A 21,358-nucleotide genomic window follows, 5' to 3' on the forward strand; every position below is an offset into this window, starting at 1 on the left:
ACAGTGGCTCCTGTAACAGCTGCGTGACAGCTACAACTCCCTGGGCTATTTCCCCATGGCCTCCTCCGAACACCTTATTTATTCTCACCACAGGACCTCCCTCCTGATGTCTGATAATGCTTGTACTTCTCAGTCTTCCAGTAGTATGCCTTCTCACTCTCAGCTTCTTGCGCCTCTTGCTCCCAGCTCCTCACACGCACCACAAACTGAAGTGAGCTCCTTTTTAAACCCAGGTGCCCTGATTAGCCTGCCTTAATTGATTCTAGCAGCTTCTTGATTGGCTGCAGGTGTTCTAATCAGGCTGTCTGCCTTAATTGTTTCCAGAAAGTTTCTGATTGTTCTGGAACCTTCCCTGTTACCTTACCCAGGGAAAAGGGACCTACTTAACCTAGGGCTAATATATCTGCCTTCTATCACTCTCCTGTATGGGCGGGTTTTGCCCGCCCACTTCCTGGAAAAAAAATCACTCTCCTGTAGCCATCTGGCCCGACCCTCTCACAACAAGTAACAACCAAAAAATGACTTAAGATTGCAGAGTTAAATATTGTCTACTTGACCTCTCTAAGATGTTGAAGTCCCACTTAAATTTGTCAAAACAACGAGGAGTCTTTGTGGCACCTTAGAGACTAGCAAATATATTTGGGCATAAGCTTTCGTGGGCTGGAACCCACTTCATCAGATGCATGGAGTGGAAAATACAGGAGCAGGTGTAAATACATGAAAAGATGTGAGTTGCCTTACCAAGAGTGAGGTCAGTCTAACGAGACAATTCAATTGACTGCTGCCTTTGACTCTTATGTGTTTTGAAAGTTATCATAAACTGGTATTGTGTTCAAATTCAAAATGAGTATTAAAACTATTGTAGCTTATAGTCTTTGTAGCATTTCTACTCATCGACCTGAAGATTAAAATAACCTCTTTAGTTCTTCTATACAGTGTGCTGAGGCTTTGTAATGGGGTTGATGAATCATTTTTTATACTTGGTTCTCTGACATTAATTCTGAGTTGAGAAATATCAGAAACATGGAGAAAGGTTTCGCCATTTACATCCTAGCTGAAAACAGATAGTACTGTGTCTTCTGCAGGAACCTATTTATGGGAATCTTTCTTTAAGTTCTTAAATATTTGTAACTACAAGCTTCTGGTTTTGCAAGGGAGAATTAGAGCTGGCTGAAAAATGGAATTTCTATCCCAGGGAAAATTTCATGGTTTTGGGGGAAAAGTGTTGTCCTGACTGGGATTAAAAAAAAAAAATGAAAACAATGACATTCGTTGTGGGACAAATTTGGAAAAATTCCATTGCAGGAGAACTGAAATGGAATTTTTTGGCTGGTTGCTTGCCCACCTGGAAAGTTCTTGTCAATTTCACTTTCTCCTTGAAGGCAGAAAGTGAAATTGATAAGTCTTCCAGGTGGAAGGTGGGTAGCCATCATTTCAATTTTCCCAATAGAAAATAACTTTTTTTTTTTTGGCAAAATTGAAGTTTTCCCATGAAAAATGTCAGCCTGAATTGGAACAAAAAGTTAAAATCTTGGCATTTTTTGTGAAATATTTTGATAAGATCAAAACTTCTTGTTTTGACTATATTAGTTGGAAAATTTTGACTTTTACATTATGACATAAAAATCAAAATAAGGTTGAAATTAACTGTCTTAACTGTTTTTTAACTGAAATTAACTGTCAATTTCCCATTGAAAATTTTGAGTAACTCAATATGTTCCCACTAAAAGTTTAATTTAACCTAATCAGCATTTTCTGACAGAACAGTTTTCTATTATCAACTCTACTTACTACTTTTAGAAACCGTTCTATTATGGTCAAAGATATCTTTATTTTGGCTGCTGCAGTAAGTGATTGGCTGACTGAATGAAACAGACGTCTTTCACAACAGAACAGATGGAAGCACCTTGTTAAATAAAGAATGTAATTCTTCTCTCTTGTTTTGCTGTACATCATGTCAAACACCTTCCTGTTGTTGGTATTATAGTGAAGCCTAGAGGGTCCAAATAGATTGGGATCCCATTGTGCTAGACACTGTACAAATACACATAGTAATTGATAATCCCTGCCGAGAACAGCCTGCAATCTAAATAGACAAGACAGATAAAGAGTGAGAGGGGAAACAGAGGTCAGGTGACTTTCTCATGGCCACACAGCAGGTCAGTGGCAGACCTGGTGGTGATCTCCAGCATCCCAGCACAGTGCCCTATCCATTGGACCAATCACCTCAGACTATAATATACAGTACACCCTCACTTTTTCTCTACATTTGGAGTATTATAATATAGGGATATAATGGAGAAAACTCAACAAAATTTAGAAGGGAATCTGTCAGAAAGTTCCATATTATTGTACTTGTTGCTTATTTTCCAACCCAAGTGAAGTTATTATCCAATAGTAAATTCTAACTGCCAAAGGCCAAACTAAAACTCTGGTTTTAATGTGGGGAGGACCCTTACATGTACTTTGACGTAAACTATCCAGTATCAGCAAACTCCATTTGCTGATTATAATTATAACCCCCACATCTGATTAGTATTTTTATTGGTATTTCAGATATATTGCAGGCTGTTGAACAGAATGTTTATATAAGTTGTGCATCATGGTGTTTTAAATCTACCCCCTTCCAGAGTGAAATTCATTGCATTTGCATTTCATCACAAAAAGTGACAAGAAACAGGACATAGTTTAAACATAACAAGGTAAGCTGGAGCTCTGTATAAACGCTGCTTTAACAAGTGCTGCAAGAAAAATGATAAAATTGAGGTGACTCATTTCCTAAGCTTTTTCTTTCTGGGTGATTTCACATCACACAGATGTTCTTTTGTTTTGCAATAGCAAATGAAAAACATTTATTCTTCCTTCATTTTATGGTGGTGATTTTTTTTTGTTTAATTTTGCAAGCAGACATTGAATTTGTTTCTATTTGCATTATGAGATATGCAGTCTCTTTTTGTTGAATATTCAGCCAGTAAAATGAACTCTATTTACTCAGTGGTGAGCAAAACAAAAGGAGAAAAATTGTCACTTTGTGGATTCCCTCTCTCCCCTCCCTCCTTCTATTTTACTTTTAAATGTAACAGTTAAAGCTGGGCAATACTTAGATAGTGAAACTAGAGTTTTGTTTGGTTTCAAGCTTGATTACAAAGGCAAAACTCGAGCCAGACTTAGTGTATTTCAGTGTGAAATCTATGACCCTGGGCTTCTGGTTTGGCTGAGCTGCACTCTGCTCAGAATCTGGTGGTGGGGACATGCTCACAAAGGTGGCTTGATATCACCAGTGTGTCTTCGCTTCTTCTGGGGCTGTTAGGATTTGGTTCAGTCCCTCAAGGCTGCTTTAATTCCCATCTACTACTAATGGCTCTGAAAGGATTGTTTCACCAGCCCTGGATCTTTGGAGCACTACAGCACTCCACACATGCCTTCTCTTCCTAGTCCTGTTCCTAATGCTCCCCATGCCAGAGGCCACGAGGGTGGGATATCGCTGGCTCAGTACCACCCACGGATTCCTTTATGGGAGGGGAATTGCCAGCTGGCCGGTTAGTTACTTTCCATTGCTTTTGAGCTGTTCAGGTGGCTCAATGGAACCAAGGCTCTTGGTACTGCTTGTCTAGGTTCTTAAAACACTGTGGTGTCTGGGCACCTCCCAGAATGTTGACGTGTGCACGCACAGGTATATCTACCTCCTTTTCCCTCCTGCGCGTGACTGGGTTTGTTTGTTTGTTTATTTTGGCTGGGTTGAAGAAGCAAACACTGGATTTTGTTCTGAAAGAGCTGAAGGTTCATGGTCATCCTGCTGTCTCCAAGGATTGAGTTCCAGATTCGTGGCCAGTGACCTAGAAAGTTCTGTCCTCTGCAGAGCTACCAGGTTTCACTCTAACATTGATGGTTCCATTGTTGCTGTGATGGGGGGTCATGAACACAGGGGTGAGGTCATCCCTCAGAGTGGAGGACACTGAAGGTGAGGGCTAAAACCTGGAATTTGACCAGCGTTAATTGGGGAGACTATGAAGAGAGCAGAGTGTCGCAGTGATGAGCTCTGAATGGCCTGTGTTAGCTGAGCAGGTGGGCTGCTGTGGTGTGAACCAACTGTAGCTTTTGCTCTCCCCCAACACAGGTAGGTAGGCAGAGAGAACACAGTAATCCAGTCTGGAGGTCAGGAACACCTGGATCACTGAGTACATCTGCACAGCAGTTAAACACCTGGGTTAGCTAACTTGGGTTTGCAGATCTGGGGCTGCAGAACTCAAAATTGCCATTTGGGCTCAGGCTCCCCCCTTGTGGGGTCCCAGAGCGTGGGCTCTGGCTGGAGCCTGGATGTCTACATTGCAGTTTTGCAGTCTGAGCCCTGAGAATCTGAGTCAGCTGACCAGGTCAGTCATGGGTATTTAATTGCTGTGTAGATGTTCCCTCAAGTTTCAGTCTGAAGTGCGTATGGTCTTTTTGCTGGCCATCGATGGAGAAGGGCATTTCCATCTGGGGGAAGCGGAATTACTTGTGTATCCAGAAGCTGAGGAGTCTGTGGATGGCAAGGCTATGAGAATTGTATTAATTTTCAGAGGCAGACGTGCTTAGAGGAGGATGATGTTATAAAGTTGAGGCAAAGTCAGCTCAGGTATTTCATCCCTCCCCGCCCCAGTTCTTTGGATATTGTAGCTAGTTTAATTGGTATTCACTGTGTGTGTGTGTGTAGTGTCCCATATCACAGTAGATTCTGTAAATAGTGTCCTTTGCTTCCAAAGCAACTAGGAATCCTCCTCCATAATATTCTGTCACATATGTAGTTACCCTGAACACAGTAATACAGAAATTCTCCAGTTTGCTACTGTTTATCTAAATTGTATTTTTTTAAAATTGCACTGTAAATAGATATACTCAATTCATACGCTGAACTGTACTGTGATGTTTTGTGGAGCTGGGCAGGGTTGAAGTCCTGCACTGGAACTGAACAGTTCATTGTGTCTGTAGTGGGTTTTGTGTGTTTTTCTAGTGAAACCTTTGGAAGCCTTAAAATAATAGCTCCAAATAAGCATATGGCAATACTATAGAGGCTGCAGAGTCTAGCTGAGTGAACAAGTGTCTAGAAGTCAGGAACTGTGCTCAATCTGAGCTCTGTCATAATATGGGTCTTGGGCAAGTCACTTAACCTTTCTGTGTACTTTTTCCAAGTGTAAAGTGTGATGCTTTAGAATTAATTACCACTAACAGAGCATTCTAAATCTTCAAACATTATTACTGTTGAAACTTTATTACATATATGTACATCCCTGTGGTGGAAATTAGACACCGCTGTGGGGTTTTGGCTCTGATCATGGAAAGAGTAGTAATCTTGTAGGTAAATGGGAAGAGCTTTGCCCAGACAGTGTGAGAGAGTTGGCATTATTCCTGATATAAAAGAACAGCTTCCAAGTTATGCTTATGTTTGCATGATGAATGTGACGTAAGACTTATTATTTTGAACTCAAACATACGGATAGAATGTATAATCCTTAACTACAGTAGGTGACGCTCATTTAAGAAGTTGGAGGTTTCAGTATACCTTTATGGGCTTTTATTCATACTAATGCAGTGATGTTAACACGAGTGAACTTTATTCTGTACTTTTAACCATTTCAAATAATGTTACTGCCAGTTACTGCCAGAAGAGTGCACGGTATTTTCATTAATTTAGTAAATATTTTGTCAGTTTGTATTTCTTCCCCATGCTGCATGTAAAGGACTCAAAGCCCATGTTCAGAGTCTCTTGAAAAGAAAGAAGTAATTGTTAGTTTTATTATTTATATTATGGTAATACCTGGAGGCCCCAGTCAGGGATCTGTGTCCCATTAACCCAGTTGCTGTTTAAATAAATTAATAATTCTCCTCTGACAGGTACTGTGCCACTTTACTTCAGAGTTTGCCAAATAGGCTCTTAAAGGAAGAAGCCACTTCTAGTTCCTTTGCAAACTCTGTGGGTTAGTACAACAAGTATTTCCTGGTACTGTGGTAGCTGAATGACTGCTGCTGGCAAACATTACGTTGCACAGCTGGGTGTGTGCATTGTGCAAATAGATTGGGGGAAGTGAGGCAGGTTTTTCTAGTTCCTGTATATAACATTCTGTACCTATAGCAGTATTCCACAGTTGGAACAGAAAAACAGGTGAGCCAGCTGTTACACTTTGAAAAAAGGTAAGATTTACATGTGTTAAAGTTCTTAGTATGGTATATAACTTTAATGCTTTTGCTGGCATTTATTAGAAATGACAGTGACAGTCCTTTCTTTCTCTTGTGTAGAATTGTATGTTGGCCTGGACTGTGAGAAAGAGGCAAAAGTCCTAAATGAATAGATAGTTGTAGACATGGTGTGCTTTTTGAGAGTTTAGCTAATTATGTTATCCTAGTTCTAGATGTCATTTTTTGACTTCCCAGTGAGTGAGTCTGGGGTGTATACAGACTTGCTGTGTTTTAACTGGAGTCTAGAAAGTTAATATATGTATCGGTGCCCTTGGTTCTGTAGTGTCAAAGCCAGCATATTAAGTTATTGCTGTTAGGAATTACACCAAAATGGAGAAAAGTTCAAGAATGGGCTCTAGTTCTTGATAGATTGAAGTGGAAAAAAAGAGCCTCTCGATCTCTGTCTGAATAGGTCTGGCTTAGTGTACCCTAGAAAAGGTTTGCCTGGTATAGTTATATCTGCAAACCCCTCCTAGTGGAGATGCAGCTTATACTGGCAAAAGAGTGACTTTACTTATATGGCTTATTCCATTTTCACAAATGCAGTAAGTTTGCCGTTAACTGCATCTACACACAAGGCCTTTTGCCAGTATAGAAATGTAAAAAATCACACCCCTAACCAACATTACTGTCCAGGCAAACATTTGTAGTGTAGATCTGGCCCCAGTGAAAGTGAAGGTGTGCTGCCTTAGTTTTGACACCTGAGTTCCAGTACTGCCATGTTAGAGTGCATACCAAAAACATAGTCTGTGATGCTGTACCACAAAGTCATTGAATACGCACAGACTTCTGACTAAACAATCAAAGTGGTTTAGAAGCAGGAGGGATATCTTATAACAAGAGCTGTTGGATAGTGGCAACAGTGAGAAAGTTCATCAGGACTAAATTTTCATCCTGCTCTCCCTTCATATATTGCCCTAGAATCCAGAGGGACTTTACCCAAGAAACTCAGGAGATTTTAGGTGCGGGAGTTCTGGAATGCAAATGAGATTCCTGATTTATTTTCAGAGTAGCAGCTGTGTTAGTCTGAATCCACAAAAAGAAAAGGAGGACTTGTGGCACCTTAGAGACTAATGAATTTATTTGAGCATAAGCTTTCGTGAGCTATATGCATCCGATGAAGTGAGCTGTAGCTCTCAAAAGCTTATGCTCAAATAAATTTGTTAGTTTCTAAGGTGCCACAAGTCCTCCTTTTCTTTTTGCTGATTTATTTTGTATATAAGCATATGTGCAATTGTGTTTGTAAAGATTGGTGGCACCTCTGGTGGCTAAGAACTTGCCTGAGGCTGTATCTTTACTGCATGCAAATCATGGGGTAAATCAATCCATGGTAACATAACCCGCGATAATGCAGCCACATCACTGTGCTGTCATACCCCACACATCCGCTGCATCTCGCCATGACAAGCAATACAGCTCTCTGGGCAGGTATCCCAGGATTCATAGCCCTGCAATTCACTGTGCTGCTCTGTACTCACATTTGCAGGGTGTTGTGGGACAACTTGTCTGTTCCCTCTGGGGATTGTGGGAGGAAAGGGTCTAGGCCCGCTGGTGTGGTGGCATGCTATGTGCTGAAAGGTAGGTTTGGATCATGCTAATCCTAATAACAGGGACCAACAGCTGCTGCTTTTTATGGGGGTAATGTTTTGTTTTATGCAAGACCTGATGCCTCCCAATGCATTGCAGTCAACTTTCAGGTCTGAATCTGACATCCAATCATTTCTTCAAAAAAAAACCCCAACTACCGTGTTGCACTGATTATGGAGTTGTCCAGCACTCAATAAAACCCACATCTCTTAATTTGCCCTTAATAATAAATTGGGTCTGGCTGTGACTGAAGAGGCAGCTGACTTCCAAGTGCAAAATATGCATCCTGAGGTGACCATCCAGGGTGTGAAATTGAACAAGAATCATATACTATGCAGTACTGCCTTAATCTCCCCACTTTTGGCTGTGGTCTTAGCCACAGGAACACTTGGCTGTTCCTTAGCTTCCTCAGTAAGGGAAGGCAGTTGGCTCACCTCTGTGGGGATTTGGGTAGGCTTCATCCTGTTTCCCACCGCAGAATCTTCTGCATGAAGCAGCCACTCTTTCTTTAAACCTGCCTCTCTGAAGATGGAGGCTAACTATGGGGGTAATCACCACACCACATACCCTGTTCATGCAGGGGGCACTCTCAATGGCCCTTGGACCGTCCCTGCCTCTTCTCTCTCTCTCTCTCTCTCTGAACTGGCTCAGAGATGATTGAGCTGTAACATTCTGCCTGCTGGGGAGACCTAGGCTTTGTTGTCTGCTGCCCATACCCATTCGTAGCCTGCAAGGGGCCAATGGAGTTGCTTGCCTACCCCTAATTTTTTTGGATGCTGGGACCTGGGAAATCCCAGATCAGTGGGTATGTCTGCACCAGAGCAGCAGGGGCAATTTCTAGCTCCAATAGATGTACCTGCACTAGCTCTGAGCGAGCAAATGTGCTAAAAATAGAAGTGGAGCTGTGGCAGCATGTGGTGGGAGGGGCTAGCCACCTGAGTATGTACCATGGGTTTCAAACGGGATTGTACTTGAGCTGGGAAGCCCCTCCTGCTGCTCGCACTTTTGTGCTTACACTTCTATTTTTAGTATGCTAGCTCAAGCAGAGTTAGTGTGGATATGTCTCCTTGGGCTGAAAACTACATCTCCAGCTCCAATGTCGATGTACCCTGGGAATGTCCCTGCTTCTCCCTCTTTCTCCTTCCTATCCCTCAAAACTCTGTCCTTGGGGGAGAACCTCAAAAGTCTCTGGCGGTGGTGGGTGTGGGTAATAGCACATCCAGCTACCCTTCCCCACTAGGAGCTACTCATCATCCGCTTCTGGTCAAGGGGCTTATGGGGAAGGGATTGGAAGACCATTGTGTCTTGATTATTGTGACTTCCCATGGTTGCACACCTTCACTGCAGTAGCATATCTTTCTGTACTGAGTCCTGGCTTTTTAAATAAACTGTCGTCTGCGTGGGTCAAGTTTCTCCTTTTGTGGGGAGTGGGCCACTACTCCCCTCCATGTGATCTCTGTGGACACACGCCCACATACAGAATGCAGCGTATGTTGTCGTGTATGCATGCAAATATTTATGTGGCTTTGCAAGACATTTCATTTACAAAACCTTACACTGAAACCTATTTTTCTAACTACAGCCTTACAGTGGAAGAGTCCATATTCCAGAAATTACCTTTTAGCACAGCAGTGGTGTGGCTAGCAGGGAGTACGTATTCATAGCTAAAATGAGCTGTTATTTTACTCCTCCCCTCTTAAAAAAAAGAAACAAAAAACCAACAACAACAACCAAAAACAAATGGAAAGGCCTGCCAGTTTCTAGTTTGCCATTCTGCCACTCTGCTGGTTCCATCTTCTTTCCTCGTGCCTCAGAAATCCCCCACCTCTTTGGCCCATGAAATGGAGGCTCTGGCCCAAAGAAAAGGTAGAATAAAACCAAGCCCATTCTGTGGGGGACTTTACATCCCTCCTTGTATCCTAATTTGCCATCTGGAAAACCACCAAATCCTCTGGCTGGCTTAGTGTGAAATCTCTATTCCACTTGGGATGAAGATAACTGCAAGATAACCAGCCATGGGGCCGTCCAATAAAAGCTCAACAAACATTTTAAGAGACTCTCAGAGCTGCTTAGATAATGTAGCTTCCAAAAACTGCTGATTCACCCTGTGTGTGTTCATATATTGAGCTGAATGCAACTGATGTTAGATGTTTTCCTGACTACAGGAGAACCTCAGAGTTATGAACACCAATCAGCCCCACACCCCATTTGGAACTGGAAATACACAATCAGGCAATATGTGTTAAATGTAAACTACTGAAAAAAATGGGGGGGGGTTTAAAAACATGTGACAAGGTAATAAAACTTTCTGTGCTTGTTTCATTTAAATTAAGATGGTTAAAAGCAGCATTTTTCTTCTGCGGAGTAAAGTTTCAAAGATGTTTTAAGTCAATGTTCACCTGTAAACTTGAAAGAACAACCATAACACTTTGTTCAGAGTTACGAACAACGTCCCTTCCCAAGGTGTTTGTAACTCTGAGGTTCTACTGTACTTAAAGAATTAGGTGGAAACAGGAGAGTGTGAAAGGAGACTAGAAATCCAATTTTGGAGGCTTATTTCCATTTCGGCCGATATGTGAAACCACAGGCCTAGTCCCTAATACTGTGGTGTAAATAGCTCTTTAAAATACAGAAGCATTGTGTTGTTTTCCTGTAAATAATATCAAACCATTTTTTAGCAATTGTGGCTTTCTTTCTATTGAGCAAAGATTCCTGCTGTTACTGATACACGTCCAAGGCTATGTCTACATTGCAGCTTATGTCGGCCTAACGTATGTCACTGAGGGGTGTGAATCACCCCCTGCGTGATATAAGTTACACCAACAGAAGCGCCGGTGTGGACAGTGCTGTGTCAGCGGGAGAGCTTCTCTTGCAGACACAGCTACTGCCCCTCGCAGAGGTAGTTTTACTATGCTGATGGGAGAGATGCAGCTATACGTGTAGACAAGCCCCAAGTGTTTATTAAACAAAACACTTAGGTATAACAAAAATGTCCACTGTTTCCGACAAAATGTATGGGAGCCAAAACAAATATTGTCTTGTGAGATTATTCTACTTTACCTACTGTAAAGCAGGTGATGGTTTTGTGTGCACATCACAATATAACTCATACAAGCTTGAATGAAAGTGATGGAACCACAGAATCTGTTCAATGTCTTCGTCAATGATTTAGATAGAGTGTACACTTATAAAGTTTGCGGACGATACCAAGCATGGGAGGGGTTGCAAGTACTTTGGAGGGCAGGATTAAAATTCAAAAGATCTGGACAAACTGGAGAAATGGTCTGAAGTAAATAGGATGAAATTCAATAAGGACAAATGCAAAGTACTCCACTTAGGAAGGAACAATCAGTTGCACACATGCAAAATGGGAAATGACTGCCTAGGAAGGAATGCTGCAGAAAGGGATCTGGGGGTCATAGTAGATCACAAGCTAAATGAGTCAACAGTGTAACACTGTTGTAAAAAAAGCAAACATCATTCTGGGATGTATTAACAGGAGTGTTGTAAGCAAGACACGAGAAGTAATTCTTCCACTTGAGGCCTAATCAGCGCAGAGTAATCTGGAGTATTGTATCAAGTTCTGGGCACCACATTTCAGAAAAGTGTTTATCTAAAACGTTATTAGAGCACTGTAGTTGTAGCCAAACCCAAGCGTTTGTAAGTGAGCGGAGTCTGAGTTTAAAAACCAGGACATCAAAAGTTTGTGATTCAATAAACCTAAATATAAAAGTCAGAAAAGACTGTTAATGTTAATCACAGAATTTAACTGTGCTCACTTATTCTTCCCTTTGTGGGGGGAGAACTCACTAGCTTGAATCTGACTTCTTATTTTAAATTTCATTTTATTTTAATTCTTGTTCGTTGGAATAATCCCTTGTTCCATTTGAACTCTGGCCCATTGGTACTTTCTCTCTTCTCCCAATCATTTGCTACTGCTTTGTATCTTGGGCAAATGTGTGTTTTCCAGACCGCTGGTGAAAATACTAAATGAAACAGTCCTCAACCCTAGCCCTTGCAGGACTCATCAAACCCAGACTAGATTCAGTGGCAGTTACTCACTCCTTACTTGGCCTCCAGTGTGGTACGGCCTTGAAGTACACTTCTAACTTAAAGCACACGAGCAGTTGCAGTGAAGCTAATGGCAGTACTCATGTGCTTAAAGTTAGGTATGTGCTTACATACCTCGCTGAACTGAGACCTTGATGTCCATCAATAAATTGGTATGGTCATAGTTCCTACTGTTTAGAAAAACGATCTGGCTGCTGAATCCAATGGTTCCAATTATGGAACTGTCCAAGACTTTGTAAACCAAATTAAATACTGTCCCAGGAGCAACTCGGGAACCAGATTGTGACAGAGTCGCAAGCAACCTCCCAGTTTCCCTGCCCCCGCTTGGGATTCAGGGGGTAAGGCCTATATCTTGCCCAGATAACTCCTCCCACTGATGCTGGTGGTAAGGGAACCAGGAAGCAGACTCTGACTCTGCGTAGCACAGAATATTTCTTCTGGCACAGCTGCACTGATATGTGTGTTGGGGGTTCTGCCCACACACCAGAGTGGTGGGGGGTGGAAGTTGTGGTCCTGTGGAGGTTGCTGTTCCCCGCCTCCTTCCCTTCCATTACAACCTGCAATGAGGGCAACTGGCACAGGTGGTATTTATTTTGTTTTGTTTGTTTTGTTATTTGTATTTCTGTAGTGCCTGGTCCTGGTCCATGTCCATGACCAGGGCTTCTAGGTAGCCTTGCATCCCCTTATTCGCCTGTGCTGCAGGATTCATCAGCTGATAATCTTGGCCGTAGGCAAGAAGGAAAGAGAATAGTGTTTTACTAAAAGTAGTTTAACAGTTTTTATATAGGGAAGACTATTTTGTAAATATGAAACCAGAGCAAAACAGTAACTTTAGGTGACACCTACATCAACAGGAGCCAAATCTTGCCGTCATTACTCAGGTAAAGCCACTGTTGAAATCAGGGAGATTTTTTCCATGAGTAAGGACTGAAGGATTTGTCCCTAGACTACTTCTGTAAAAGATTCAAAAACAGTTTTCAAATAGAGTGAAACTTTTCCGGCTGTGTAATGGGAGAACTATGTGGCACTGTAACAGTTAACCAATGGTATGTTTTACACAAGAAAAGACTTTAACTACAAACACCTTTTAAATCTGGATAATGTACCTGTTAATTGTGCCCAACTGCCCACTTGGTAAATATTATAATATTCTAGAAGACGTTCTGTAACACAAGTCAAATCAGTTTCAATAGACTTCACAAACAAAGCTGTAATGAAAAGGAGTACTTGTGGCACCTTAGAGACTAACAGATTTATTTGAGCATAAGCTTTCGTGAGTTACAGCTCACTTCATCAGATGCATTCAGTGGAAAAAAGCTGTAATGGTTTCTGTGCAGGACACAGATGGCATTAAGCCACTATTTTACAGTGCAGACAGGCAGATACGAATACAAGAATTGTCATAACAGGTGTCCATCCAGTTTGCTCTCCTGTTTCTGAAGGTAACTATCAGTGGACACTTTTGAGAGAGGAGTAAGAAACTACAAAATGGATAACCTGCCCATGGGAGTAGAACCTGACCTGTCGGTTGGTAATGGGCTTCTACCTGAAGCATGAGTTACCCTATTCAATGTAACCATGTGCGTTCTCATTATCCACATTAATGCCTAATTCTTCTCTGAATCCTATCTTTGGTGATATCTAGTATGAGTATATTACAACTCCCCAGTTTGTAAACTGAATTGAATTAGATTTAGAATTGGGTCAGTTGGGCTTTCCAGAAAGAATTGTTTGTGGGATTAAAGCTTGGTAATGGGACATTCACTTCACATGTAGATTTTTTCCATATTTTTTTCCAGTCTCTCAGCTTCACAAATACAGTAATATGGCTTTATGTTTGCCAGTAAGAACTCATACTTTAGAAGTAATTGCTCTTAATGGGAGTACTCGTGTGCTTAAAGTTAGGCATGTGCTTACATACCTCGCTGAACTGAGACCATGATGTCCATCAATGAATTGGTATGGTCAGAGTTCCTACTGTTTAGAAGAATGATCTGGCTGGTCTTTTTGGCTACCAAGTATTGCTAAAAAGTATAAGGAACCAAAGAATGAGCAATCACCATTTGCTCAGCACCTGAATGTAGCAGGAGGAGATGTGCACGGTTCTTAGAAATGGATGCACATTTAGGCACTCCCAGAACACTGAAATGAGTCTGGCTGAGACAGAGGAAAAGTGAATGTGTTGGGGTGGAAATGGGGAATGGCCAGGACATAGATGCTGAAGTGGAATCCAGCAAATGCAAATTATGTACATAACTATCAGCATTACATTTTTCAGCTACTTCTTCTGCCAACCATGAATAGAGGCTTCTTCAAGTGCACTTTAGAGTGAAAATTAGAAGAAGCAATTCATTGTTGGTACTTTTCTTTTAAAAGCAGCATATCAAACATGTTACTATCAATCATTGTAAAATTGCTTAGAAAGTATATTTAAATTATTTTATTTTTATGGTATATTTAAAATAAATCACAATCTGAACAAAGGACATACTCTGGTCCATAACTCAAATATTTGTTTCCCGTGTTCCAGGAGGGATAAGCACAGAGATGAAAGTGGGGCAGTCCTGAATTCTATTCCTGACTCTGCAGCTAAGTTGCTGTGTGCCTTGGGCATGTCACTTGACCTCTTTGTCTTACTTTCTTCACCCACAAAAGGGGGCATGATAATATATTTATTTGAATCACAGTAGTACTGCTAAGATCTGATGATTGTTTTTTTACAGCATTTTCATCTCATAAAACACTGCTGTTGTAATATTGCAATTGAATTGCTTTCAGAGAAAAAGCAATATTCTGTAGAGGAGCTGTAAACTTTTCATTGATCTGAGGTGGGGGGTTTTTAAGATCATTCTGAGAAGAGGTTATGAAATGTCAGACGTAATCCCTGTTGTAACAGAAGTCAATGCAAGGCAGAATCTCCTGAAAGTGTGACATTTACTTGCTTTACTAATAAGCTCACCACCAAGCTGTGGGGGTGGGGGGTCTCACACTTGAACACTAATTTTTCAGAATTTCTGTTCCTAGATTTAAGTAATTTAGTGGAAAGGACGTTTTCATTTTGTCCAGTTATACTGTATTTTGTGGCTGTGCTTTTGTTGGTGATGACTAGGTAGTGAAGCATAAGTTTATCTATCCCTATTATTGTTGAGACAAGGTGGGTGTGGTAATATCTTTTATTGGACCAACTTCTGTTGGTGAGAGAGACAAGCTTTCGAGCCACACACTGCTCTTCTTCAGGTCCATTGTTGTCCATTTTAGCTTTACTTCATTCTTATTGCTTCCACCTCGGTACCACTTGCCATTGGCCTTTTACTTACATGGAAGATGTAAGAGAGGCAAGGAAAGCTTTCAAAAGTGACTGGAGAGTAGGCTTAATGAGGAAGGAGAGCTGCAGGAACTGTATACAAGCTCTGCCTGTTTCCATTGGACCCAGCCTCTCATCCCCTTCCCACATCAGACTTTCCCAACACACTCAGATTAGATCAACCTTTGAAAAGACTCACACAAATATAAAAATGTACTTCTATCTTAAATGAATAAGCTCGGTATCAGTTGTGCCTTCCTTCAGTTCCAGTTTGTGAGGCAGTGATGACTAGAACTTCCAGGTTAACAGCCCTAAAATTTTAGTTCTCTTGTCATGCACCATATGAAGCAGAGGCAAACTGTTTGAAATGGTGGTATGTTTAGTACTCAGATATAGACATTCAGGATTCTTGTTGTTCTGTTCCATTGGTGAGGGGGGCGGAGAAGGAGGAAGGGAAATGTGATATCCTTAGAGCACACAAAGACATCTCGTGCCCAATTCTGCCATCCCTCCTCTCATTAAGCAGTACCTTTCTATCCAAGTAGTCTGAGTGAAATTCGTGGAGTGTTTGTGTGGCATGGTACTAATCATGATAAGAATAGCAAAATCAAGTCCAAAGTGAGTTTAGCCAATTCAGGACTTCCACAACCAGAGAGTAATTGCAAATGAATTTACAGAAGGAGGGGCGCCTGCATGATGACATTCATACACTTTAGAGTAAACAGTAGCAAAGAGAAAGCACTGGCCATAGATGACCCTGGGGGCAATCTGTTAGTCTGCAGGTGATTAGACATTGATTCCCAAACCACTGTTTCATTTAGCTTCTCTTAGATGAGACCGGGATAATGTCAAAATCACTTCCTTTTATTTCTTTTTGACTTTCAGATAGTTTGAATCTAAATATCTAGCTGTTGTGTGGCTTCAGACGACAGTTGATGTGTTGAAGATGAACTCAGACACCTTCTATGAATGTGGGTTGAAGGCTTGCAGCATGTCAAGGAAGACCAGAAAAGATGCAATGAACATTCTGTAACCAGGAAAATGAGAGAATTTCTTAAAGAACACAGCAGAAACCTTTCTCTCCTGCAGGTGGAAGACATGGTCACATGCTTTTAATATCTGGGTAATTTAATGAAGAGCTCTCTGTCAGACTATCTTGTAAATCTTGTACCTGTGTGACAAATGTGCCTTTGAAACTTGCAGTAAACAGTTTATTCTCTGGAAACCCAACTGTTGGAAAAATCACTATTGAAGAATCATGTCAAAAAACCTGGAGATCATCAATTTGTCATTTTTGTTGGAACATGAGAGGGAAACAATACTAGGAGTATTGAAGAGAGATGAGTATTTGAAAAAAGTGGAAGATAAGAGGATAAGGTAATCTTTTAACGTTCTTCTTCTAAAAAATTGCTTTTTTTTTCATTCTCTCTTGCTTGAGGAGTTGTTAGAATATTGCAGACTGGGTAGGGTGGCTAGGTGCCTGGTTTTTGACCAGCAAGTCCAATCAAAAAGGGGACCTGACAGTGTCCGGGCGGATCTACTGACTGGACACCCAAAGTCCGGTTGCTGAGGTTGGGGAAAGTGGGGAAGCACTGGCTCATTACCTGCTCCAGCCCCAACTCAACCAGGGCTGCCTCCTACCTGTGTCAGGTTGCTATAGCTCCCAGCCCCAGCTCTGCAGGCGAGATCCTCTCAACCTAGACTGAGGGAGAGGGGAAGCAGAGGGGGGAAGGGACAGGGCAGGGAAGGTTCTGGCAGTCCTGCTGGAGTGTCCAGTTTCTAAATATTATGAAGATGGCAGCCCTAAGACTGGGACCTGACTTGAGGGTCTCTTCACCCACGTGGGAGTCCTGAATTTCAGGAGTCACTTTAGCACAATTGCTCCTCTAGTCTCATGCAAAGGGAAGTATGGCGGAAGTGGGAGGAAAACGCTAGTTAATGCATCTTTTTGTAAATGTGTGTGACGCATGCATAGCTACAGGCAGTGATGAGCTGCCAAAATTTTAACAACTGGTTCCCTCCTCACCCTACAAGGGGGTCGGGGCCCACCCCGGGGCCCCGCCCCCCAGGACTTCTGCCTCATCCAACCCCCTGCGTTCCTTGACACCCCTCCCACCCCGGGATCCCAGCCCCATCCACCCCCCTCCTCTGTCCCCTGACTGCCCCCAGAACCGGGCAGGAGCGTCTCGTCGGCCACCGTAGTGGGTGCCCGCCCCGCCCCTAAGAGCCAGAGGGACCTGCTAGGGGGCGAGGTGGGGAGTCCCAGTGTTGCTTACCTGGGGCAGCTCCCAGGAAGCATCCGGCAGGTCCCTCTGGCTCCTAGGGGCGGGGTAGCGAAGCTGGGTGGGCACTAGGAGGAGCGGCCGCTCCCCCCACTGATCCCATCAAAAGTGGCGCCTTAGGCACCGACTCCATGGGTGCTCTGGGGCTGGAGCACCCATGGGGAAAATTTGGTGGGTGCAGAGCACCCACCAACAGCTCCCCACCCCGCGCCCAGCTCACCTCCGCTCCGCCTTCTCTCCTGAATGCGCCGCCCCGCTCTGCTTCTCCGCCACCTCCCCCGGCTTCCTGCAAATCACCTGTTCGCGTGGGAAGCCTGGGAGGGCTGAGAAGCAGGAGGCGGCTTCGCGCTCAGGCCCAGGGAGGAGGAGGTGAGCTGGGGCAGGGAGCGGTTCCCCTGCGTGCCCTCTGCCCCTCCAGTTACCTGCTGCGGTGCGGGTGGCCCTCCTTATGCCCCCCTGCCCCAGCTTGTTTCCGCCTCCCTGGGCCTGAGCACGAAGCCCCCGCCTGCTTCTCAGCCCTCCCAGGCTTCCCGCGCGAACAGCTGATTCGCGGGAAGCCGGGGGAGGGGGCGGAGAAGCAGAGCGTTCAGGATAGGAGGCGGAGCGGAGGTGAGCTGGGTGGGGAGCTGCTGGTGGGTGCTGTGCACCCATCAAATTTTCCCCATGGGTGCTCCAGCCCCAGAGCACCCACAGAGTCGGCACCTAAGGCACCACCTAAGGCACCGCTAACTGGTTCCAGTGAATCTGTGCGAACCGGCTCCAGCTCACCACTGGCTACAGGGTATAAGACTAGGGATAGTGATATCCTGGATAGCAGAGTCATTGGAAACTTAAATCCAGTACCTTTTTGTTAACACACACACATGAATTCTGCAGATTTGTTGTTTCTTTGTTTTGTTTCTTAAGCTGTAATATTACTTCATGCAAGGTTAACCTGCAACAGAATGCCAGTGCATGCTGAGAATTAATGATACCTAGATCTACCGCATACCTTGGAAATTTGCCATAAGATTGTCTTAATAAGTTTGCAGAACATTTTAAATGTGCTAAAATTATGGCATAATGAAATCTGATACTTTGCATTGAAAATATGTACAAATTCTCTTGACTGATGATCATTCCAAATTTAAGATCCCAGCATTCCTGTTTGATTCCCACAGAAATGTTCAGAGTCCCAAAGTAACAAAATCTGTGAGGTGATATTGCCTCTGCCTGTGGGCACCTTGAATAGGAAGTCATCATTTAGGCACTAATGTTGAATTTTGGTAAAACAGGAAAAAGTGGTTATCCTACAATAAAAATGAAAGTATTATTTTCTAGTATGTTACCAAGTTCATTTTTCTATTGATGGGCTGATTAACTCCTGCACCGAAGGTGACTGAAAACATTTGTGGCAAAAGTTTTTGTATTTCAAGTAGAGTTGGAAATATTGCCTGGTACTGATTCTGCTATTTTGTTTGAACTGATCCCATGCGCTCAAAAGGGTTAAACAAAGCTATTGTGACACCTTTTTTCTCAGAGAGAGTGGCTATGTTTTGTGTGCTCCTTCAGAGCCAGTGAGCGAGAGCGAGCATGGTGTCAGTAGTAGCAGCAAGGAATAGCTCTGTTCTGCTTTCCCCTACAGTGTTCAGGGAAAGGGGTTTTGCCATCCAAGATTTTAGGATAGCAGCCTTGCCTGCTAGCTCTCAAAAGGCCTGGGAGGAAGGTGTAGAGACTCCATGAGGGTTAGTAACCCTCTCCTTTCCTGAAAGATTACACAATTAGAATTGGAAGGAGATTGTTTGGGGACAGAGGACAATGGGGTTCAGTGGGGATTGGATGCAGATATTTCAGATGACAATTCAAATTTTTTGTTTCAGTTAAGCATGATGCTCACTGTCCCCCTACCTAAATTTTTGTGTAGTTTGGCTCTGAGAAACAAGTTTAGACTGCATTTATGTGTGTCTCTTGGTCAGGGGGAGCCTGGTTTAGAGCGTGCAAGATATACCAAGTTGCAAAGGGAGATGGAATTCAAGTGCTTGTTTGTTTCTACTTCTGTATTCAAAGGCCAGGCTATAGCTTGTTTTTCTCTTTGGATTGGCAAGTGTCACAGACACATGTATTCAGCACCCACTGAGGTCTCTCAATATAGATCCAGTTAAATTTTTATGGTTGTGGGTCTGTACTGAGTTCTCTCCATTTAACTGTCTCTTCCCCCTCACCCTCTGCAGGTAAACGAAGTAACTAGAGTAAATGCAGTGCACCCATTGCTGTTGGCAGCCTCTTTACCCAGTGGGAAATGTGGCAGCCAGAGTAAACTGAAAGCTTTTCCTTTTGCCTAAGCCTAGTCTAGCTCACTTAATGTAGGAGTGAGGCAGGAACGCAGATCTCCAGCCCTGGAAGTTGTGTTTAATTTGCTCTGATCATGGTTGTTATCACTGAGAGATGAAGAAGGGAAGTGCAGACCCAGCAACAGTTGGGACACAGTTTGTTCTAGGCACAGTATTCACCCTTGGAGCTGGATCAGCCTTAATAGTAATGGGCAGGGATGCTGCAAACTAGAGAGTAGCCCAGTTAGTAGTGCAAGCTCATGGTTGGGAGTTTAGGCTTTGCAGCTGGCTCTGCAGAAGTGCCTCTGATGGGGAATTTTGAGCTGCATAACTATCCCAGAAGGTGCTATCATGCTTATGCTCCTATCAAAGATTCCTGCATCAATTCCAGTAGGTAAATGGGCCACTGGCTTCCCAAGCTCTCTGCAGCAACTTCCTCATTCAGTTGTCATCCTTTCTCAAGTTCTTGTCCCTTTATGGTCGCTTAAAAACCCTACCTGCCTGCCCCTTTGAGTGTGGAATTGTGGGTATGTGGCTTAGCAAGGTGAAAACTGGTGACATTTTCTGCGTACGGGGCCGTCTGGCGGATTTATTGGCTTTTTGTCTAGTGGGAGACGACCACCTGAAGAACAGCTTGAAAACTGAAATCAATGTGAAGATCCTGATGATAATTATGAGGAACCTTTTGAAAAAAAACTAATCTTAAATTCAGTGGAATGCATACACAGTCTTTCGGCTACTTCAGGGAGACTAGTGAATGCAAGACCCTTTGGTTATTTGGAGAATTGTCCCTCACACATGTTTTGCTCACTGTGCCTGATAACATCAAATTCCAAGACCTTAAAAAGTCTCCCAATATATTCAAGACATGTTTGGATCTGAACAGGGAGCTGGGTGGATTTCCCTACCTCCAAGGAGAGTTCATGGTGACTCTCTCTGAATGCAGCTAAATTATCCCTGGCAAGGATATCTTTTATCCTTGGCTCATAAATATACTTCTGAAGAACATGTTTTGTCTTTGGGATGCCATTTGGTGCAATCTGGTGTGTGTCTTATCGAAACATATTTCACAGAAATACACAGTCTTCTACATTAGCTTTGTTTTTCATTCTGGCAAGATGCTCAGTTCACACACTGTATTTGAGTTTAATGTATTATTGGTATTATTGTAGTGCCTATGGAGCCCTAATCATGGACTCAAACCCCACTGTGCTGGGCGCTGTACACACACCGAACAAAGACACTCCCTGCCCCAAATTGCTTACAATCTAAGTGTAAGACAAGAAACAATGGATGGATACAGACCGACAGGCAAGTGCAAGGAAACAAGTGAGGGGTGGCATGGGAGAAAGCCCTGAAGGTGCCTGTTTTAAATTTAACAAGTGGGCAATGGAGACTGACATCATGGGCTGATCAGAGGCAGAAGTCGAACTTTTGATTCTAAAGGAGAGATCATAGGTAGGATGAGGATAGACCTTGAGGGGCCTTGGAAGTGAAGTCAAATAGTCGTTTTGAGGGATAGAGAAGGAGTCAATGGAGAGATGCAGAGAGGGCTGATGTGGTCAAATATATTATGCATTCAGAGCATTCAA

General features: G+C 43.0%; 1 protein-coding gene across 3 annotated transcripts in view; it reads left to right on the plus strand.

Annotated features, from left to right (window-relative positions):
* SYTL5 (synaptotagmin like 5) overlaps nucleotides 1-21,358 on the plus strand; it is a 182,287-nt gene that overhangs the window by 46,029 nt on the left and 114,900 nt on the right. For 2 of the 3 annotated variants that reach the window (XM_073358234.1, XM_073358241.1), the window contains exon 2: nucleotides 16,061-16,552. In XM_073358234.1, coding sequence (XP_073214335.1) covers nucleotides 16,434-16,552 — 119 coding nt within the window. In that variant the 5' untranslated portion in view covers nucleotides 16,061-16,433. Of the gene's footprint in view, nucleotides 1-6,129; nucleotides 6,169-16,060; nucleotides 16,553-21,358 lie in introns of those variants that run through there. The other variant, XM_073358250.1, reaches the window with a different exon arrangement.

The sequence above is a fragment of the Lepidochelys kempii genome, chromosome 1 (genome assembly GCF_965140265.1).
Source record: "Lepidochelys kempii isolate rLepKem1 chromosome 1, rLepKem1.hap2, whole genome shotgun sequence".
Lineage (NCBI taxonomy): Eukaryota > Metazoa > Chordata > Testudines > Cheloniidae > Lepidochelys > Lepidochelys kempii.